Genomic DNA, 24,595 nt, shown 5'->3' with positions numbered 1-24,595 from the left:
TGTATGTAAGTTCAAAGAAAATAAACAAGTCTTGGTATATTTAAGAAAATTTACACTCTCGATTACTGCTCATCACTTAGGGAAATAGTGAATGTAATTCTTTGTCACTATTTCTTTTTGAAAAGTAAAGTTTATGTACATATGTATGTATGTATTGAATGTTATTATGGTTTACTGTTTGTATGTACATATGTATGTTAAATGAGAAGTAGTGATTAGCAACTAAAACATCCGGAACTCTTTAAAAAATTGCCATTGAAGTGACAAGCTTGCAACATAAAGAAATTAGATTGCAAAATTTTCCTTTGTGTGTGAAAAAATACATATTTTCGCTAAATCAGATTACTTTTTTAGTAGCGGTACGTCTGTGCCGGTAATGCCGTTCTACTGCCCGCATATGTCGGTTTGTTGAAACGTACGTTCTGAGGATCGAGTGGCGAATAAATTGGTCGTCTATTGTGATTAGAGCTTTATATGCATATAAAGCGTTCGCCGTCTATTTATGTTCCATACTGGTCTGGAAAATAGCCAGCTCCGCGGCAAAAATTAGAATTTTGGAGTGCAGTTGGAAAAACCTTCTCCCTAAGCCAAACTCAATTTTTTATCCATTCGTAAAAATGGATGCTTCGAAGCGTTCAGTAAAAGTAGTAACCTTCTACTCCTTCTTTGACTTAAAAGAAGCGAAGGTTAGATGTAGTCAGATTTTTCTCAGATGCCTGGATCATTGAAAGAACCTGTACTCTTTCGCACATACGCACTCTCCAAGGACTAAGTAAGACAAATGAAAGACAGATAGCAAGATAGTTCACAAGATTTCTGTTATTCTAGCATAAAAGTCTTAGGAAAAAACTCTATCATTCACCATTCGTGGTGAAAAGCTATTGTGATTGAAACAGTCGCAATGGCCGAGTGGGCGGCAAATCATAGGCATGCCAATCGGGAGATCCGAGTATCAGTGCTGGCGCAGCGGAATTCCCTTTTTTTAAACCTACTTTTTTTAGTTTAATCTTTCAGATTTTTTATTTTTAAAAGGATATATATATTTTAATTTAATTTTTAGAAACTTGTTTGTGTTTATTTATTTTTTAATTAAACTTTCTTTAATGGCTTGGTTGTTATGGTTTTAACATTCTTTTTACATTTTATTTTAATTTTTAGATTTTATTGCAAAAATATAAATTTTTATAAATTTCATTTACTTATTAGCAATTTATTTGATTTATTTTTTCTCTTTTTTTAAATTTAATTTGTTATTCTTTTGGTAAATTCGCTTTCTTTCAAATTTGAGCTTTTTGTTTGAAAAAGAAATAAATATATTTTATTTACTTCATTCAATTTTTTGGAGTTTCTTAAATTTTTTAAATTGTTTTTTTTTTTGTATTTTAAATAAGAATATTTTTAATCGAATTTAATTTATAAGTACTATTTCTTTCTTTTTTGATATTTTTTTTCCTATTTTTAACTTAATTTTCTTTTATTTTTTCCTTTTTATTATTTTAAAGTATGTTTTGTTGATTAATTTAATTGAATTTTTATTAAAAACTTTTTGCTCAAAGGCGAACAGCATAACGCTAAGATCTCTTCGGTAGGAAATCTTTTAATTAGTCTTTCGGAACAGAGTAAAGAGCTTTTAAAATAGTTACCAGAGTTGACAATTGTCTTTCGAAAGACTGTGTATAGTTGGAAGACAGTTGCCAGAATTTAAACATATTCCTAATAATTTAAATTAATATCTTTATTAAAAGAGAAATAATTTGATGCGTAGAAATAGTTTTCCAAGCATTTATTTCTCAGCGGGGGCCAGCTTCTCATAAATCTGTTCCCGAAATACGCACAAGTAAATATCTATGCAATTTCTTAGACTTATTTACAACCATACTCACACTCACACGTTCAGGTGTGTATGTAAATAATTTTACACATGCTTACGCATATATACATATATATGTATATATGTACAGACATTAGGGCGGAGTAATTTTTTCGGAGCAAAATGTTCAAACAACGAGTATTGCAAATTTAAATTCTACGATTAATTCTAAGCAAAAATTGTGAACAAACTATATACCAAAAATGACGTTTGACCCTTCCCATTTTCAAAAGGAAAAACAGTATATTGCAAGAAGAAACACACAAAATTTGTAAAGGAAAAATTATTTTAGGTCAGAAAAAAATTTGAGTACACTGATATTAGTTTTCAAACTGGCAGGGTCGAACGAAGAATTCGAATATGCCATACACCTTTTTCGAAATTAAATTGCTCCGCCCTAATTTACATATGTACATACATATACATACATACGTCTATATGTATTTGGATCGTCTACATAGTCTATATTCATTGTGTACACACGCAGTTGATGTTTCATTAATTTTCCTTGATTTTCCATTTCCTCATTTTCTTTCACGTTCTTCTCGGACTTTTTTCGTTTTCAAAAAGATATTTTTGTAGCAACGAGCCGCAGATGCGCTCGAAATTTTTTAAAAATTACCAACCAGTTCATTTGATGCTTTAAATTGAAACAGTTCGTGCGCGTGCGGATGTTTTCGAGTAAAGTTTTACTAAAGCCAAAAAATTATTTTTACATATTTTTATATATATATATACTTGTTTCAAAACCTTAAAAAATAAACCGTAAATTTAGCTGAAGTAAAAAAAATAATATTGCACTTTATTTATGGAAAACATAAGAGATGCACTCGTAGAAACGTAAAACGAAAATCGATCGATTTAAAAGCGATGGGTGTTTGAAATTAAAAGCTTTAAAAAGTTGTGATAAAATTCAGAAAAAAAAAAAATTAAAACGAAAATTAAAAACGAAAATAAACCCATGCACTGTTATAAGTAGTTAAAAATATTTACAAAAAAAAAAAATTAAACCAAAGTGCGTTTTGAACGCCAACATTTACTTGTGATTTAGTATTAGACAAAAAAAAATTAAGTAAAAATCTAGCGGTAATTTTAGTTTTGAAGTACTGTGAGCAAAAAATAAAGACCGCATAGCGTTAACAAAAAAAAAAAACCGAACGTGCACAGTGTGCTGCAGAATTTTGATGTGGCCACTAAAATTGGTGAGTTGCTTGAATCGGACTATGGCGCCACAAAAATATGTATGAATTCGACTTGCTGAGACCGGCTGTGTTTGCCGGGGACTATGTAGCTAGCGGACGTATACGCTTACCAAATGTGTGCCAAAAATATTTTTGCAGTTATTAGTGTCAAATTCCTGCTTTTAGTGCAGTTATTTGCAATGCACAGTGCAATGCAAAAATTCCTCTGCGCTGAAATGGATAAAAATGGAATGGCACAGAAGTTGAAATCTAATTTGCTAAAGCAATGCAAGGAATTTGCAGTTTAAAAGCTTTTAATTATTTTTTTTCTTTCAAGCTGTTATTTTTGTTTAGAATGCAACAGTGATGAGTGGTGAAATTTATTTTCATTTTCATGATGCTGGTCATGCGTATGTAGATTTTTTTTTTTAAGCTAACTGTTTAAAAAGTCAAAAGTGTAGGCATTTTAAATGCTAATTTTTATTGACGTTATAGGAAAGAATTTACCACAGATTTAGCGTCACCGGGCGGAAATCCAATGGGTTTGTTACACTGTTGCTTTATTTGGTATTTTCCTGCCAAATTTTGTAGATTTTTTCCTCTTAGTAGGTAAGTAGATTTATTAAGTTTTGGACGGTTTTCACGACATTTGGTAATGTAAACATAGACTTATGAACTATTTAGTACATATATGCCGGTTAACTAAAAATGAAGACATGAGAGCCATGAGAAGTTGACTAAACCACGAATTATTATTATTTTTTAATATAAAAATAAAGTCGCTTATTCCTTAATTTTGTGGTATGCAATGTAGCTTTGTACCTTATGCAAAAAATAAGTGACCTTTATTTTAAAAGTTTTCACATTTGAGACTATTTTAAGATGGTTAGTACAAAAAACAAAAATTTTTATGTTAGGCCATTTCTGTTCTCATGACATCAAATATCCCAAAGAACCCCATTGAAAGCTATAAGCCTAACTTACTATTTTTGGAGCTCTCAACGAGCGATCTTTACTTCTACTTGGGCCCGCTATAAGGACGTTGCGGAATTACATATACCTAAAATAGTCACATCCAATGTTTTTGGAGCGTTGTAAAACAAATTTTCAGTGGAATGTTTCTTGAATCTTTTATTTGAAAGTTTATTGCAGCTTTTCTCAAAAAATATTTAAAAGTATGGTTGCAATTGGTCTTAAGATTAAGTTAAACTCATACCTAAACTTAAGGGTCGCCCTTGTTTGTCCATGAATGAGCTCAAGTAATTTACGTGAAGTTAGACGTCGGAGAGTCATAGTTCTGTCGTTATAAATGATACTACTACCGAGTAGCTTTAAAGCTTTCTCAATTAGGGCGCTAAGTAAGCTCCATTTAACATACAACATTTCAATTCTTAGTTGCCTTAAAAGTGCTTAGTGAGTGCTAATTAAATGAATTTTTTCATGCAACCCTGCTGGGTATGTTTAGTTTTTACTTTGAGGTATGTTTATTGAACAAATAACAATCAGCTGTTTGTTTCTGGTTCTCTGGGTTCCGGGATATTGAATTTTCAAATTGTGCCTAATTTAGGGAAAAACTGTACCTTAAAGTAGATAAATGTATTTATAGAGTGAATATTTATATTTATAGAGTGAGTGAGTGGATAACCTTTCTCTATGGCTATTTGGCTATGAAAAGAGTCTTTTCGAGCAGTTCGAGACAAAACTATGTTTTCCAAAAAGGTTAATCCCTTTCGTCCGAGTTCTTCAACTACAGTTACGTTAATTTGACCACCATTTTGTATAATTTGGAAACCCGATTAAAAAAGGCTAAACTGCTTTTATTTATAAATTGATCTATGTAGGTCATTGCTCAATACTTTTTCTTCACTGCCAGTTACAAAATTATACTCTTTTCCATCCAAGCAAAACCTCTTTTCCCAAAGCTCCACCCAGAATTGCAGCGGAGGACAGTAAAGCGGTCGAAGGTTAACCCCTGCCACAATTAAAACTCACAAAGGCATATTAAGTGGCTCACAATAGCGGCGGCAGTGTTTTTACCGTCGACGTTTTTCGGTCGATTTAAATTTATTTATATTTTTACCGCCCGGCAGGGACCGCACAATGTTGATTGAGTGTTGATTGTAGTAATTATTCATGATAAAAATATAGTAAGGTAGAACCGCTGAGAGTCACTTTTGTCGTGCGCCGCAATTGTGTTTACTCTGACGGATTTCACTGCGGAAACTGTTCAGCTGTTCACTTACCGCCGACCGCTTACTGTCGTCCGCTGTAATTCTGGGTAAAGCTTAAGGCTGCAACCATTTTTGTTTCATTTGAAATTTTTTCATTAAATAAGGCAAAAAAAATAAAAAATGTTTTCGGCGCAGACAATTTTTTACACGGTATTATTTGCTACAGTTTACCGAGTATCTGCTTTAATTATTATAAGAAGACTTCGTACGCTGGACAAAAGAGTCAATTGAAACTCTCATATCACAGACTTCATAGTAAAACATAAGGGGCGCCGCGAAAACTGATATATTGGTCATTCAATACGATATTAGAACCGATTACTATTTTCTCATACGCGGCACTAGACTGGTTGCAAAAGGTAAATCAAATCGATTTTGGCGTAATCCTGGGAATGCTTCCCCATATGGCGCACGCAGCTGGGAATCACAACAAGCATACCTACCCTAGTCATAATTGAAAATAGGGCTGTTTGAAAATGGATGGTGGAGGCCTTTGGAATCACATGATATCCAAAAACCATAAAAGTTTCGGTTTCTGTAACGTTGGAGCGCGTTTAGCCTAAAGTGGTTGCAACTGGGTGTAGTCGTTCGTTCTTCTGGGTATGCAGTTACGTTTGTACGACTATACACAAGTTCAACTTTTGCGTCCCCGTTCGCGTGCTCTGGACAACGTGAGCAGCCCATGTACGAAATGTTTTGTGGGACCACTCCGACATATTCGGATCCACTGACGCCAGGATTTTTTTTGAAGGACTTTGAAATTGGAAAAATATAAATACTCCAAAAAATAATTCAAAAATTCAGTGCAATTTAGAAAAAAGTATGACTATCAAATTAAAGAGAAAATTCTATATAATTAAGGCCGACTATAGTTTTTGGTGCATAAGGACGATTGGGTATTGTAAATGTCCTTTTCACATTTCATTATTGAATATCCTGGAAATTTGACAATAATTATTTTTGAAGAAATTATATGTTAAGGACTAATATGCACTCGATCACATGCTCGAATTTCGTCCTTCTAATTTTATTCGCTTAAAAATGTAAAACTAATTAAAAGGACATTTTCAATACTTATTCGTCCTTGTGAACCAGGCAATTTCATTTTTTTTTAATTCTACAGAATTTTCTTTTTTATTTGGTTTTTCTACATTGGAATGAGTTTGTTAAATAATTTTTGGAATTTATCATATCTTTGAAACTGCAAAGTCCTTTTAAAAAATCCTGACGTCAGAAAGAGAAACTAAAAACGTAGTTTTACTATATGTGGCCCACAATGTCGTAAGTATATTGTTTGCTTCATGTGTTTCGAAAATTTTTTTTGTATTTGTTGCACGGCGAAATCATTTTTAGTAACTTTTTACTAAATATTAAGTACTTTTTAGTTAGGTAAGAATAATATTTAGTGAATCGTAGTATTTGTATGCCTGTTTTTAACTAATTTTATGAGATACGAAGTAGTAGTGATTTCTGAGATACGAGATTTTGCCAAAGTACCGTCAAAATGCGTTCTTGAAAATTTTTTGGTTGTGCGCTGCGCATGCGACACGCCATATACTCTGATTATAGACCGGCTATGAGGACTCAAAATTAACAAGAACGAAAAATGAACTGAAGATGGCACAACGCCGAAACCGGTTTGTCTCCAAACCAAATTTGACAAGCGATTACGTTCCACTTTCTATAATACTCTTACCCTGTCGGAAACACCAACAACCGAAAATGAGAACTCAAAATTAGCTCGAGAGTAGCTGACCACTTTCTCCATCTAGTCAAAATATTTTCTCGTTAGACTTTATGTTTAGACGACAACACTGGAAAACGAGCAGGTGGGAGCGTCACTGACTACCGGGGTTTCTTTTTGGAATGGATGTCATTTTCTTAGCTTAACCTGCGCTGGGAAAATACTAACACATGAGCAGTTGAAAGGTCCTTTTAGCCGGTGAAGATCGGAGGCCCTCAAAGGAGCTCTATTCGCTTACAAAGTCAAGACTAAGTATATATTCTGTTGGGGGTTATGCCGGATCATTGCCCAATCCGAATTCGGAGCTTAAAATTCTCATATGATCCTTACTACCACATTTGCCTGCTACCAATGAGCTTATCCGATCATATTTTTAGCAGAAATCTTCGTATTCTGGACATGGTCGACACTCTCCAGAAAACGTTGGACCTAGCGGAACAAAAAGAGAACTGATCGAAGAGATTCATAACTACTTCTAGAGAATTGCTGAATGAGTTCTGAAACTTAACCAGGAGACCCTGAATACTCTTACCTGCTAACTGACTAAACACTGTAATTTTCCATGACGTAAGATGGGACTCTCTGAAGAGGCTGACTGCAGTGTCTGCAAGGTTAAAAAAATAGCTGCATACATACGAATTTATGTCTATATTGTGCTTTAAATTATGACGGCGGCCCTTAGTGATGCCATGAACTCTCATAAGTTTTATTTTCAAAATTTGTGTGGATTCATAAGACAAAATGGCTCTATAAAAAAGACGTTTGTTTTAGTAAAATTCGTTCGAAAGTAAAACTATCTGCCAACGTACAAGTTGGGACCATCTATACATATGTATGTATGTACTGTACGTATGTTGTATATTTTATTCTCAACTTTTAAACGCATTTATTTTGTTAATTTCCTAGAGCAGACGTCAATGCGAAAGCTTCCGGTCACTGCCATATTGTACTAGTCCGTCATGATTTAAAAATACATACTCTTCACAAACCGACGTGAAATTTATGTATGTATAGTAGGTGCATACATATGCACAATAATACATACATACATACATATATAGATATAATTACAGATAAGTCTATCTGATGTTTTTTTTCTCATTTGCCTCTAATTTGTACGTAGCTTTTCTTTGCTACGGCATGCTCCCTTTTTTCATGATTCTTTAAAAATTTTACTGCAAAATTTTTCTGCCAAAAATTAAAATTTTTGCAAAAATGGCAAAATAAGACTTGCATAGCTTAAAGTAAAATGTAGTCAGCTTTTAATTAAATACTAAAAATATAAAATGAAAATTGTGTTATAATTTGATTACTGTGAGTCAAGCAGAGAGACAGAGAGAGATATATGTAGATCAGTGGTAGTGTATGTAGATATAGAGAAAGAAAAACCTGTGACGTCTGCATGTACATATGTTTGTATGTACTTATGCACACTGTATGCAATGTTGCCAGATTTAAAGTTTTTTTCGACATGCTTACAGTGGTTCGAAATTTTTCTTTCTTTTTTGGAAGTCAAAATTTTTAGGATGAATCGGGACGATGAGGTAGCGGCGTTTCCATTCCATTTTAGTTGCAAAATCAGATGTGGAAAAAATAATTTCCCAAACAAATTGAATAACAAAGAAAATGAACTAGAAATTCCAGCACTCTCCGGCATTTTAAGAAGTAATTATTAAAATAAAAAATCTTTACGTATCGATTCAAATTGTTAAAAAATTAACAACGAAATTTATGTAAAAAATATTGAATTTGAACTTCATTAAAACAAAATGTGATTTAAGTTATTTATAAAACTTATTTTTGTTTAGTTATTTTAAATGAATAGTTTTGTGTCATTTATGCTTCATCGACTTCTCTTTGTTTTTGAAGGTTACAGTTTTTTGGCCGAAAATACAGTGTTTTTTTTGGGAATTTACAGATTTTGAAAAAAAAAAAAAAAATGTGGAAACACTTTCTGTGTGAGCAAAAAAATTAAATGATAAATAAGATAATGCACATATATGTATATGCACGTATCTATGCATTTGGCTATGCATGCAATAAAGAAGAATCACTTCTCCTAACTGAATGAATGCGTTGCTAATTGTGTAAAGTAAAATTTTGACTTTGATTCTTCATTTTATTCATTCAATTGTATTTTCTTTATCCTTCAATTTCAAGGGCCACTGCGAGTATTTAGCTTTCTGGTGTTTTTTTTTTTTAACACAAATGCACTTGTAGAAACTCTTGAAATTGTTAAAATGAACCAACGTGTTTTTGCCCTAACAATCGCTTATCGGTTGGTATTTTTGTTCATGTTTATATATGTATGTGCATGTATTTTATTTATATTTTCATAAGTCGGCGCCTATCATAAGTTTAATGTGAATATTTTTGTTTGTGAAGCTGCCAAGCTACAGGCCAAAATAAAAGCTTGATTGCATTACTTTATTGGTAGATCTACCAACTTTTTTAGCTTTCATATATTTTCTACCATTTTTACCAACAAAGGTTTAAAATCTACCAATATTTTCCGGAAAGACAGCAGAGAGATTTAAATACATATGTATTTTGCCATCGAAAAATTCATTGAATAAACCTGAAAATTCATATATGGGGTTTTAGAATCGTTGAACCCGCATTTGAGATCCGTTAACCTCTATAATGTCAGGTTCGCGTTCATTTGAGGGTCAAATAAGACCAAAAATTTATTCAATAAAACAAATAAATTTTTTTTTTTGTTGTCGCTGAATCCCAACATGGGGGCCCCATAATTCCTCAAGGTTATCTATATGTCATGCCAAAATTAAATTCAGAAGAACTGTATTGCATTTTTAGGTTTATTCAATGAATTTTTCCCTACTTGACCTTCAACTGACCACGAACTTGACGTGATAGGGTTGCTCATTGCTAAGAGAGCTTTGGTCTAAGTGGGTCGTAGGACACCCAGAACTGCCGGGTAATCCTGTACGATCCTGTACGGTTCCACCTCTGCTTAGCCTTCGAGTGATAAATTTCGGTAATCGACGCTTTTATGTCCCTGAGCGAAGCACCCATGTCCACCGCGTGGGGCACATTTAGTGCACATTTTGCAAATTTAGTCTTCCACTAGTTGAGATCTAATAGAGGTAGAAGAGAGTACCGCAATGGCCACTTGGCTATCCGAGAAGATGTGCAGATGAATATTTAAGAAAATCAAATAATCCTTTTCAATGACATGCAAATACATTATTTATTTATAGGGAAATAATATAATAATACTTTAGACTCAGGGGTGTACGGCGACCTTTTTACGTTATACTGTAATGATCTATGTCTATTTGATGAGCTTCGTGGAAATTCGAATAGAAACAATGCCTTCTCGGGTACTGGCACTCCAGATTACATGTGGAAGTAGATCGGCGTTTAAATACGTCCACAGTGCTGGATTTCGGGGTTGAGACTATAATTTCCTTATTTATTTTGATGCGCTGAATAGGAATCTGAGCTTAATTTTTTAATATTTCTTTTCTTTTAATTACAGTGAAAAATGGAGCAATTTGAGCAATTACTGACCTGTTGTGTATGCCTTGATCGGTATCGCATACCAAAACTGTTACCATGCCAACATTCATTCTGTATGGAGCCATGTATGGAAGGCCTAGTGGATTATGTTCGACGACAAGTATGTATTAAATTAAATTAATCAGATTAATAGAGAAAGAAATATAGAGGGCGCTACTGCGAGCTATTTAGTAACATTTTTAATTTATTTAGAATTTCATGGTGATGTGAGTTCCTAGGATTAAACATTCGATTAAGTCAAATAACATATTAGATTTTGCATGCTGATCAAGTGAGATCAAGCTCAAGTCGGAGCTTTGGCTCACTTTTAATGCATGAGACCCAATGTGTTGCTTCGACGCATTTAAGATTACCAAGTAGTTTAAGTAAGAAGTTGATGATAAATATTTTTTTTTTTGATCAGAGAAAAACGGAAAATGCCGATGTTTGGTTATTTTCGATATCAGTTCTCTTGTGTTTATTGGTGAAAATATTGTAAGTAGATATTTGTATGTATGTCCCCAGGTTTTTTGAGTTGCATTTATCTTAAAGTATTTTGTAACTTCTGACCCGTGAAGGGACGAAACAAATTTGCATTCAAGATACCTTTAAGTCGGACATATTATGACTTTTTGGCTTTTATAGATGCATACAAATAAATATTAATTATGTTTATAAATATATGTATCACTACGTAAAAAAATATTATTTAAGAGGTACTTTTTTCTGTTAGATTCGATTTTTTTTTAAATTTGAGTTACGAAAACTAGAGTTAAAAATTTTGTATTTAAATTTTTGTTTTTTTTAACTATTCCAAAATTTTAAAGTTATATTGGGTAGGCGACTGACCTGGGGCCTATATCATAAAAGTGACAGGTTCGACAAAGAAGAAATAGATTATTATTACATATGATTTACATATAAATTTCATATGACTGGCGAAAATTTTGTCAGCGACAATTTTAAACCCCGACAATGACAATTTGTCACTTTTCCAATGGAATTTCTCATGGAATTTAAGAGGTGGTGAAAATGGTTTTTATGAAACAAAACACCCACACATCGAATTGTCACTGACAACATGGAAAAAGCCTGTCATTACAAAATTATCACTGTAGAATTATGAAGTCAATTTTACAAGAAATTTATTAAAATTGTGTGGGTATATGGAGTGCTGCCCATGTAGTCTTGAGGGATCGATTTATTTTTTGACGATTCCACCCTGCATGATTATTTTTATTTCGATCTGGCATCTCTAACTTTGTAGTAGTGCTGGAAAAAAGTCAACAAAATATTATTTATTTGTCATCGCTGCTTTTGGTAGGTCCTTCAAAATCGTCGTAGGAAAAAAAAGATGGACGCTTTTTGTTTGTTTTTTTTTCAAGGCAAATTTTAAAATCGCCATTTGGCCTAAATTATTTCAATAGAAAATAACCGGCCGTCTGTCTGTTTTGGTTTTAGTTTTCATGCATTGGCAATAAAATGAAATGATTTTGATTTTGGGGCTCACGGTGCATTGCATTTAAGACGTTTCTGCGTGATTTCATCAGTTCCATATATTTTAATGCTAACCGATATAAATTTGTTCACCATCCTTTGATTAAAAAATTTCATTCATGCATGTATATAATTTTTAGGTAAAGTGTCCTGAGTGCCGTGCAGAACATCGCATCCCATACAATGGAGTACAAGCATTTCCAACGAATGTCACCTTGCAGCGTTTCCTTGAGTTACACATCGAGATAACCGGTGAATTGCCAGATCCGACATCAGGTTAGTAGACTTTCATTGCCTTATGTGGTACATAAATGTGTATGTATTCACATTGGACCTTGTCACGTTTATGGGTAAAAGAGATAGAAGATATTGAATACTCACTATGAGAGTGCTTCAGGAGTTTTTACAGGGTGCAGAAAAAAAAAAATTTTTGTGACACGGTCTCTAACCTACATACTACTACTTAGATAATTAAAAATTTCCTTAAAAAACGACAAAACTTTCACGCAAAATAACCATTTCCAATTGACACTCCTCTTCTAGGGCAAATTATGGAGCGCTGCAGTGTTTGTTCAGAGAAATCGTATCTCTCATTTTGCGCGCATTGCGAGAAGAAAATTTGCGAAGACTGCAAGAGCGCCCATATGGACATATTGCGTCGTGAGATAACCCGATTCAATTCACAAGTGAGTAAATACAAACTCTTATAAATTCATGAAGAATTTGCTCAAAATTTTTTTCTTCCTCCTTCTATAGATTCGCCGCAGTTTGCACCGCTTGCAAGACACACTTGCTATTATTGAGAAAAACACGACTAGCCTGCAAACCAATTGCGTGGGAGTGAGCGAGGAGATCGACGAGATCTATAGACGTATAACCAAGGCAATTAAAGATCGCTCTGACCAGCTAAGGGGCGAAGTCGACCGCTATTTGACAGTCGAGATGCGCAATCTGACAACGCTCAAGGAAAATCTTGACCATGAGATACAGAATATTAATAGCAATTGCGACATTGTCGATAAGTACATGAACGATACAGTCGAATGGGATGACTGTGAATTGATGGACACGAAAGAGATTTTCCTCAAGACGGTTGAGTTCCTACGCCACTTCGAATATGAGAATGCGGACTATACACGTCGTGTGCGCTTTCTAGTGTCCATTGACCCCAACCAGCTTGTAATGAATCTAGCCACTTTTGGTGACTTGAACATAGCACCGCACTCACAACCCGCAGGTTCGTTGAGCAGTTCACATTTGGCGCCACCATCTGCCTTACAACCAGGCTTGATGCGTTCGAAGAGCGATCACCGCCTTGCTACGCAATTCCGTCAACAAGAGGATCGTGTCGGCTATAATGACGAACCGGTTTTGGGTGGTCGCAAATTCGGCGAACGACCAGTGCGTGCCAACAACGAGCGATATGGTGATGGCGGCAATAGTCGCTATGGTCGCGGTGCCGACTACGACTACGAGAATGAATTTGACAACGAACAGCCAACATCCCGCGCAGGAAAGTCCTCGCGCTTTCGTTCCCGTTTCGTGCGCTCTCATCAGAATGAGGATTCTGACAGTGAACAACAGCAAACACAACGTCAGCAAGAGTTGGAGAAGAAGAAGGATCGCGTACTAACCGGCGAAGATGTGTCACGGGGACAACTCAGTGGCATTATTCGCTTGAGTGATTGTGCGCGTGTCATACAACGTTTGGCGGATATTGGCAAGGAGAAAAAAGAGAAGAAGGTGGATACTGCCGCACAGGCAGCTGTACAAGCGGCGATTCAAGCACAAAAAGCGTCGATGCAGCGTCCGAGGCAACAGGCGGCGGCCGCGCAACGACAAGTATCCGAAGACGATGAAATTGGACGCATTAAGCGCCAGAATAAGAGCACACCAGGTGGCGCTGCAGCAGCAGTAGCGGCAGTTAATACCGGCAGTACGGCTGTTCAGACCGCTGAATCTGAGCGACCTCCTGCGGACCGTGTAGCCGCACTCAAGCGTACTGGAGTGGCACAAGGCACCAGCGAAGAGAGTGACAGCTCTAATCATGCTTCACCAGTGCGTAGGACGCCACCACCAAGGGCTGAGGTAAGTGTGAATGAGGCAAATGAAGAAGAACAACCAAGCGGTAGTCGTACAAGTAGGTTGACATCAGGGACTGGGATTGAGGCCGTACAGCAGGAAGTTGGTGGTAGAACAGAAGAAACAAGAGATGAAGAGACAGAGGAGGAAGAAGAGGATACAGAAGAGGAGGAAACGGAAAGTGAAGATGATGTAGTAGTGTGTAATGATGAAGAGAGAGCAAGACACAAAAACGATATGGCAAAGAATGTTGAAGGAAGTCGAGAAGACGAGGAAGAAAGTGATGAAGAAGAAGATGAGGAGGAAGAGATAGATAATATTCAAGAGATAGGGGAGAGTAGGGAAGAAGTACCTAATTCTGGATGTGAAGTTATTGTGTCAGAATTAGCGACAAAAGAAGAAACAGAAGATGAAACAAATGAGAGTGATGAAGGGCAATATGAATCCGCTGTAGAGGAGGAAGAAGTAGAAAGCGAAAAAACTGAACACAACGATAAGAACGGTGTAGGAATAGGCCGAACAGTGAATGAGGCAAACGAAGGTGTAAAAGTTGGGGACAAGCAAGAAGAAGCAATAACAAGTGGAAGTAAGGAAGGAGTGACAGAAGATAGAACTGAGGCCAATCAAGTAGATACTGGCGAGAACGCAGAAGAGGATACAGAGACCGAAACGGAAACGGAGACCGAAACTGAAACGGAAACCGATACCGAAGAGACGGAAGAGGAAGAGAGCGGGGAGGAAGAAAGTGTTGCGCATAATGATAATAGCAGTTAAGGGGAAGTTAGAAATATTGCGATTGAGGGAGGTCTTTGATAACAAATTGAAGAAGGATTTAATTAAAGATCAGCTGAAGAAAGTTTTCAGCTAAAAATAATTAGGTTGACTTTTAAGATAAGGTATCTAAGCGTGCGGTATATTGTACATAGAAAAAAAGTGTGCAGGAGATTAGAAAATATGTTTCGAAGTTATAGCACTTAGTTATTAAAAAATTAGTATTTTGCTTCCATCTGAAGAAAAGGGGCAACAGAAAGTTTGCGGCTGTTGTGTGAGATTTGAAGAGGGCAACCTCGATAAATTTTAAACTGTGCATCAAGGAGAGCTTGCGGAATTATTACGCGTGACTAGAAAGTCGGAAACTGGGTGCCTCACGAGCTCAAACCAGTAGATATCGAACGGCATGTCACTGTTTCCCAAATGCCCATTCAATGGAGCAAAGCGAAGTGGTTTTTGCATTGTTATGTCATCGGCGAGGCAAACCGGGCAATGCAATGCTTTGGTGGGACTAGAAGAGAATACCCCAACATGAGCTTCCGAAAAGTAGTCAGACGATCGACGGGGCTCTCTATAGACAACAAATGATGCGATTGAAGCAAGAGATTGCGGAAAAGCGGCAGAACTGTGCAACCAGACAAGAGTCATTGATCTGCCGATGCTGTCTGGACGATGCTCGACCGACATATAGCCCACACCTTGCACCATCAGACCACCATCTGTTGCGGTTTATGCAGCACGCCCTTACGGCAGTACGCGTCAGTTCAGTTGAAGGTACCAAAAATTTGCTTGATACTTTCTTCGTCTCTAAAGACGTGCAGTTTTATGGGCTAGAAAAGTATGGACCAGTCATACCTAGGGAGATGCAATACTTTCAATAATAAAAGAAAGTACCAGTTTTGCACAATAAAGTTTAAAAATCGAGAAAAAATCCTTTAAAATTTAAATACTTGTATATAGGTACATAAGGGCGGGAAAATATTTTTTTCTATGCGCGTATAGCATAGGAGAATTCTACGTGTAATTATAAGCAAATTTGCCGAAGAAACCACGGACCTAAAATTAATTTGGTTTTTGCCGAATTGCGAAAATAGGTTTCGAAGAAAATGTGTAAATTTTCACAGCTGTGCCCCAGGTAGAACATATTTTCGCAAATTGGCACACTTCAAATTGATTGTAGACCAATGTTTGCTTTGTAAAATTTGCTTAGAATCACACGTAGAATCCTATAAGGGCATAGTCGAAAACATCTTCCAAACAAATTGACCCGGCCTAATATAAATTTTTATTTTTTAAACCCATTTATCTATACTTCCTGCTGTCAGCCTAGCACGGCCATCTTCAAAGTATATTTACGTGTACTGTCTCTGATATTTGTTTAATTCAATTTTAATTGTTACATAGTACGTTTTGCAATTTCTACCCAAAACCTTAGAAGTAAGCCTATATACCTGTTTGTCCTCTTCTTTGTTTTCATTCACACTTTCCACTTTCCTTAATTTAATAATTAATATTCACCTTATTTGATTTGTTTCTTTTAAAATTTTTTGCACTAAAATTTTTTTGAATGTGTTTTTTAATAATACTCTACATACATATATAATTTTGCTTTCTTTGTTTGGTTGAATAATCTGACATATAATTTATATTTAATGAAAAGGCATACACATCAATTAAATGAATCGAAAAAATAAAACTTTTCTGGGTACTAATGACTTCTCGGCACCGTGTTACTTTTATCCTGTTATCTTATACTTAGTCCCTCTCATGGAAGACCTAATTAAAAGCTGCTTGAATTTTAACCCACGGCGCAACTACATAATTGATTTGTATGCCTTTAAAAAGCGGACATCAGAAATACTTACCACATACCTACATTTGTTATTTTCTTATACTAGATTTTGTTGTGCTATATCTAACTATGTAATAAATATGTATTAATACAAATTCGTAAATTGAACATCTCGTACCTTTTCGATAGCGGAATGTTCGTAAAAAGTGTTTCAAGTAGATTTGCAAAATATTTCTATTACACATTAAGGTAAATATTTAAAAACGAAATAAAATGAAAACTTATTTTGCAGCATATACTGCAAAAAAAATACCGCCAAAAATTTACTGTTTTATTTGTAATCGTAGTAAAATTGTACATTTTTGTAAATATTCCTACCACGAAAAATTTGCTTTAAATGCGAAAAAGATTTGGGCGCGATGTTAATTTACGTATGTTCTAGCGCTGCTTTTTATTTGAAAGAGCGCTAGAAAGGGACCTTGGATTGCTTTCACTTAATTTATGTTTTTTTTTTGCCATTTTTTTCGATTTTTATCAGTTTCTGATGTCCTTTTTCGTGTTATATTCACTTACCTACATATTCATGCACACTTCCCATCCACTGAACCCCTAAAAAATCAAATGACTCCAAATCTGGTTTGTTCTCATGTATTGACCCCGGTTACTGTAAATATAAAATTTCACATTTCTTGACGAATGCCATCCACTCATTTGGCAATTCCATTACCTTTCATGCCATGTGAATGCGTTGCTCGATCCCATCTACATACGAGTGAGTACCTTATATCATTTTCATTAAATTTCTCATCGTTTCTTGTTGCGAGCGAATCTTTTATTTGAACTTGACATTCTCGATTTTTTACCAAATCTTATTTCTATACCTTTCTCATTTCTTTCTCTCTCCTATCATCTCACTCTACATACATCCATACATACATACATAATCGCGCATCGTTATTTCTGCCGTTATATAAAACAAAAAAAAAAAAACAAAAACAAAAAAACGCACACGCACACATGCACGCTCTCTTTCGCTCCGCGTTCGCTGTTGCTTGCATTAATTTCGTCCATCAACGCATACAATCACTGCACGTTAATATCAACAATTAATTTGACATTGTCTGTCGCAATTGCCGCCTATTTTATAAATTGCGGTGGCAGCAGCAGCAGCACTCACCACCACCGCCGCCGCAATCGCCGCTACAATCGGCTCGGCAAAAGCCCAATAGCGGCGATAGTTCTGACGCTGATGAATCTATTGTTGAAGGCATTCACACAACTCCAAATCCACCCACTTCTTCTTCCATTCAACAGTCTAAGGCGCCAGTGTCAGCACAGGTAGCGGCCGTGAAGAAGACCACCCGTTCGGGCAGCAGCGATTCGACAGCGTCAACAGAAAGTTCTACCAGCTCAGCTGCCGCTGCAGCACCGAGCAGTTCTCGTGTTCGCGAGAGCCCCGCACGTACGCGTGCCACAGCAGCAGCAGCAGCTGCCGCCACTAGCAGTGTGGCCAACGCCAACGCCGGCAGCAGCAGCAGCAGCAGCAAAACTGCAACAACTGAGAAGAAACCCTTCGTAAGCCGTTTCCTGCCACAACATAGCAGTGCAGCTGCTAGCAGCGATAAAAAGAAGCCAGCAAGTGAATCGAGTAGTGAGGAAGAAACCTCCACAGAAGAATCCGAGGACGAAGTTGACAATAAGTCGAAAACAACCGCAACAGCCGGCTCAAGCTATGCCGCGAAGAGCTCAGCGGGCAGCAGTGCACTCTCATCGGGAGGTGCAGGCAGCTCGAGTGGCGCATCTTCATATCGCGTTCGCTTGGAAGCTAGACGCAATTCGCGCGATGACGCCTCTTCGCGTACCTCGTCGAGCTATGCAACTCCGTCCAGCAGCGGCACCAGCGGTTATGGTTCTTCTACGCGCCAACGACCCGTGCCAGCATCACATCACGCTCACGAATCGGACGATCGTTATGGCAGTGGCAGTAGCAGTGCCGCCACAGGCAGCAGGTAATTTGATGTTTTGATGTTGAAATTAAGTTATCAGATTCGCTTAAGATTTATATACTTTTTTGAATTCAATTGATTGGCTCACATTTCGATTTGCTTTCGATGTTTTCTCTGTTTGATTCTTGCGCTGATCCTACTAACAAATTTTCCGTCTGCTTGCCTAACCATGTGCCATGTATGACCGCTGAAATTTATCAAGTGTTAAGTTGTATTAAGTGAATTACTATGTAGCTAATAAAAAGCACTAAAGGCGAAAATACAGAATAACAGCTTAGTCGCCTTTATACTATAACACATATGTACATACATACATTCATTTTTAATTGGTGCGGAACTAAGGAAGAGTATATATTCTACAAGTACTACAACAATAATATTTCTCGTGTGTGTATAAACAGAATGGCCAAAGAAAGTTTTTTTTTTAATATCCTTTTTTTTTTTGTTTCCGCACGAGTTTCTTCTAATAGTTCATTTCCACCAAGTCTTAACTGCAGTTACGCCTTTGGTGGAAATATGTTAGAAAACAGGAATACTACGAGCAGTGCTTAAAAATCTTATAACTCCACAGCTGGTTATCTAATATTTTCTAATGAAAATATTTCGAACTTCACTTTTTATATAATTACTTACATACACGCGTGTTCACTAAAATATATAGTACATAGTACACATTTTTTCTTCCTTACGACTCGAGTTTTAAGCTGGACTTGTAGGCATCAATAGTTGAACCAATAGTTGGCTGCCATCAAAACTTAATTGGAAGCGATTAGCTGAAAGGCTGTTCACACCAGGCGATTGATGCTTTTAACCGAAAGTTGCTTGTACAAATGGGGATTAGTACTTCAGCCGACTTACATAGTTGTTCGGGAATCATTGGGGCATTGAGATCCTTTCCCTCAGAAGCATTGAGTGTCGTCCCCAATAGGATTTCGATTGATTCTATGCCTGAAAGAAATCGTGATGTACTCAGAATTAAGACTCAATAGCAGGTACTATTGAAAACGAAGACATTCGGGCATAGCCCAATCCTGAGCATTGGTCCAATAGAAAATAAGGCTACGGACTACACGGTATCGATCCAGGATTTTGGCTTGAATGTATTGGTGCGGTTTCCATCCAGAAGGGAATGGAGAAGAGGCCAAGCAGATGATAAGGAATAAATCTGTATCTACACTGACGGATCCAAGATGGACTGCGGTGTGAAGGAAGGAGTATATTCAGAGGAGCTTGATACCACTCAGTTCCTGCGGCTATGGAACTATGCCAGCATATTTCAGGCCAAAGTCCTGGGCATATGTGAGGCTTGTAGGTTAATAAATAATAATACTACTAGAAAAGTAAAATCAGCATCTCAGTAAGTGTCTATCTCTCTTGTATGGGTTTACGGTCATAGCAATATAGACGGCAACGAGAGATCAGACTAATTTACCAAGGCGGGAGCTTGTTTGGATGATTCGCAGGCGGTGGTACTGGAATACCCAAAATGGTACCATTATGAGCTAATTGAATCCTGAGTGAAACTTGGGAGGCACTACAACCAACCAACCACCATTTATAGTGGGCTATTAAAAAGTGCCTGCTGATACCCCGAGTCAGGTTATTCATACGTGGACTTTATATAAATAATTTAAATAAAGTATTGGCAGACCGGTATGGCAGTATTGGGCCATATCATTCGAATGGACAGAAACGCTTCAGCTCTGAAAGTATTCAATACAGGTCGGTGCTGGTAAAAGAGGAAGAGGTCTCCTCTGTATTGGAACGACCACGTGGAGAAGGACTTGGCTTCACTTGGCATTTCCAATTGGCGTCCGTTTGCACAGAAGAGAAACTACTGCTGTACTGTTTTGGGTTCGGCCAAAATCGCTTAGGCGGTTACAGAGCCGAAAAAGAGGAAGAATATACATTATTTAATTAAACAACAGCGTCTACTTGACGCCAAAATCTTTTTTCATATGGTCTTTCTATCGCAGAATACGCCCCCTCATCTTCCGAATTGAGGGCTTTCACTGTCCCGAAGGCCCGAAGGGTAAAATGAAACCTAATTAGTGGAATCCGGAGACTTCATTACGGAGTATAGGAAATCCTTATGAGCACTCACTTCCCCAGGTGCTCTGCCTGACGACTCTATAAACAATTTTTCCCTTATGACCGAGTGAAATGGGCTCCAACCATTCAAAGCTGAGCGACTTAATCGATTATGTTCCTCCCAATTACAAGCCGCTAAGGATACACGGTGACATCTGATTTCTAAATTCTTTATACACACGAGTGGACAAAAGCGAAAATAACAGGGCAGCTTCACTCTAGAGAAGATTACAGATTAATATATTCGGCGGAAGTTAAAGATTGATAACCTCCCTAAGAATATTCTAAGGACAAATCCATGGAGACCACGCTACAGGAATTCGTACCAACTATTAAAAAATGTTCGGCCGCCAATTATTATACTTTCAATCCCGAATCTGTTGTTAAGCTCCGCCTTTAGCTTTGGTCCATCGGGGGCTGGTGAATTTTCTAAGCTCCCTCTCGTACAGAGAACACTTTTTTCATAACCGGGAGAATCTCCCTTCTATGTACTATACTCTGTCACTAACGCCATACCTTAAAATCTCAAGGCCACTTGTCAAGCCATAGCGTATGCTGACAATATAGCAATCGTAACAACGGCTAAACATCTGTAAGTTCTGACTTATTTACTATAAAATACCTCATCCTTGTAAATATCTGGTGTAAGAAATGTGGAATCAATAATACCAAGACCGAGATGGTATTCTTTACGAGGAAATATAAAATTCCTCTTTTCATTCCATAACGTGGTCAAGTACATAGGGACTGTTGTAGACAGGAAACTCGCCTGGAAGTGAAACATTGAAAATCGTTCAAGAAAAGCCATTAACGTGCTGTGCGCCTCTAAGGCGGCTATATAGCGGACGGATGGCATGATTTTACGCAAGCACTACCCTATACACTGTACAAGCAAAAATTATCTGGAATTAATTTTTAATCTTCCACCGTGGGAACTGTATGACAAATTTCTGTCAATGTAATGATGTCAGGTTCAATTCGTTCCAGCTATGAAGAGAGCTGAAAAGCGGATAAGCAAAGGTTCAAAAACTACCATTTACCGGACCATTATAGCGTTTTTTTTTCTGCTCCTCCAGAGCCAGGCTGCTATTAAATATCTAAAATCGAATGGAACCATGTCAAAAGTGGCCACACGATGCAGAATAATTCGCAACCAGGTGGCATTCAAATGCTCATTGGCCATTGTAAGGGTCCCTGAGCAGATGGAAATTCTTAGAAATCGCTGGAAAGGAAAGGGAGGGAAATATCTATGGCCTTCTCATAGATTGAAGTCTACATACACTCATCTCGGAGGTAAACACCAGATGAGCAATGAAACCCATCTGCCAGAAAAGTTGCTGTATCTAAAGCGATCCAAAGCTCTCACTTGGCTTTACTGCTGGTCTTTTAGGTTACTATTCGGGGTAGTACCGAACACTGTCCTAAGGGTACGTCTGGAAAGAGGTTGGGATATCCAACCAACGATTTTTCAATTCAGCGAATATTATAGATTGTTTTTTTATTATGTAAAGCGCATTAGCTGGTTCAATTTCTAAGGGATTCTGACAGTAGTCTCACGGCCTTTTTCAGGTTGGCAATATCTCTTCTGTTTGAGAACAGAGATAACCAATGATCATTGTTCATACGATCAGGTTTAATTCCTATTTATTTATACGTTTGTGGTCAGTAGTAAAAATTGCTCAAGAATTTCACAGAAGAAAAGCTAAAAACAAAAATACTTCAGTTATTTTTCTTTAAGTTATATTTATTCGGTGTTTTTGTGTCGCCGGGTTGCGGACACCTAAATATTATATTCACTTTATCCATTTCAAAATACAGTCAAAACCCAATAATCCGAACTAATGATTGCAGAGTTTCGAGTTTCGAATTATAGATAAATTCGGATTATCGGCTAACTAGATTTGGAATATGAAATTTTATTAAAGAAAACACAATCTTAAGTACAAAAAATCAAACATTTAATTTGCATAAAAGTAAATGATTACTATAAGTTTTGCGTCTGATCATTCTCAACACCCGACATTAAATATTCGCGACTTATCGAGTCGAAAGTCGATTGCGTTACGAAATTTGCAATTCTTCGGTTGCAAATATTTTGAGACCTCTATTATTCAGAAATCCCAGCACTAAACAGCAATCAATACTTACAATAGCCTTAATTTTTTTTTTCTTGCCTCCAACCTCTAATGGTCGCTCTATTCCCAGTTAATTTACCCAAATTGCATTCTATGCTTAAATATTTGCATATTCGTATACATAAATAAATAAGTACTACCCTTCAACTTCGTGTGCATATGTATGCGTATTTTTGTAAACAATTTACATACTGTTATCACTTTTCAATTTGTCAAATGTCAAATGTGTTGTATTCTCGTTCTCTTGTTTGTTGTAGCTTTGTACATCTGCGTGATTTCGGACTAAACATTTTGGCACTTTTCTTCATAGTTCGCGTCATTTTTCGAACAATTTACAAGATTTTATTTACACCAAAGGACGAGAGCTTATTGAAATAGCATTATATTTTTGACGAAGATTTCAATAAAAAAAAAATAATAATTATTATTATATTAATGCATAAACATATTAAAAACTCTAATTCTCAATATGTATGTATGTCGATCATGTCATCGTTAATATTGTTTTTTGTTTTTTTGTATAACTGCCATTTTGTACAATAAATGTCATCATCGTTTGCGAATTTTGTTTGTTTAGTTTAAAAAACACAAAAAAAAACCAAAAAAAAAAAAAAACAAAAAAATTCTACTCAACTCCTTCAACATTTGCCATTTCATTTAAGTCGCCCGCAATCAGCATTTTCCCGCTAAATCGCTTTCAATTCGTAATCGATCAGAAACCACCAACTGCAAGCGATAATTAATTGAAAACAAAAACCACAGTTTCTAAATTCATTGGAAAAGTTTTTAATTAATAATTTTTGTTTTCTTCTTTTTTTCGTTTCCGTTTTCGTTTTCCTCCAACCAACCGCCATTGTGTCTTTGTGCGTTTTTTATGTCTTTTTGTAGTACGAGTATGCCCACGTTTAGTTTGCAATATATCAGTAGACCCCGGACACGTTACCGAAAGCGGATTGCGGATGCTATACGAGATATCAGTTGAACAATACAACGCACACACGCGCACGCGCACACAAACTCACTCGAACCATTTCGAAATTCTTCCATACTCAATACAAACTTTTGTTGTCTTTTCGTTTTGAAATTAATTACACATTTACATAATCGTCTGTTATTGTTTTGTTCAAACGCTAATAATGCATTTCTTGTGAAATGGCATAGTTTATTATCTAAATAAGTGTTCGTATTAACCTGTGATGATACATGAATAAATATTTGTTTGTTTTTGTGCTAACAACTTAATTTCTGAATTGTGATTTTCTGTAATTTAAATATTTGTTGAGTGCAAAAAGAGAGCTTCTGTACAAAATACGATATATTTTTAAACGAAAATTTTAGATAAATATAAAATCTCGAAATATCTACATACATACAAAATTAATGTAACAACTAATAAGTTAACTAAAATAATTAATTAAATATGCAATTTAGCAAACGAAAACCTATGAAGTGTATTTGATTTTTTGAAGAATGCTTTTTTGATCGAGCAATTTGATTCGAATTTTTTTAGTGGATAACGTGAATCAACAAATGACAGTAGCGATTGATAGACTATTTACTGCTTCAGGATTTTTTTGTTTTTTATTTCGTTCACACAATATTCAAATATTTATTTTTTAAGAAATAAATTTCATTCATTTAAAAAATAAAACAGTCATCGAGGTCTGACCGAC

At 36.2% G+C, this 24,595-nt stretch overlaps 1 protein-coding gene across 1 annotated transcript; it reads left to right on the top strand.

The window, feature by feature from the left end:
* Positions 1–2,521: 2,521 nt before the first annotated feature.
* Positions 2,522–24,195, top strand: LOC118742858. The gene is made up of 7 exons (XM_036475259.1): positions 2,522–3,072; positions 10,529–10,669; positions 12,186–12,321; positions 12,589–12,731; positions 12,802–14,133; positions 18,005–18,699; positions 23,811–24,195. Exons 2-7 carry the CDS (start codon positions 10,535–10,537, stop codon positions 23,902–23,904), a joined length of 2,535 nt encoding a protein of 844 aa, XP_036331152.1. The 5' UTR covers positions 2,522–3,072; positions 10,529–10,534; the 3' UTR covers positions 23,905–24,195.
* The last annotated feature ends 400 nt before the right edge of the window (positions 24,196–24,595 follow it).

The sequence above is a fragment of the Rhagoletis pomonella genome, unplaced genomic scaffold (genome assembly GCF_013731165.1).
Source record: "Rhagoletis pomonella isolate Grant_MI unplaced genomic scaffold, Rhpom_1.0 Rhpom_scaffold_00007, whole genome shotgun sequence".
Taxonomy (NCBI): Eukaryota; Metazoa; Arthropoda; class Insecta; order Diptera; family Tephritidae; genus Rhagoletis; species Rhagoletis pomonella.
This window is presented reverse-complemented; position numbering and strand designations above follow the sequence as displayed.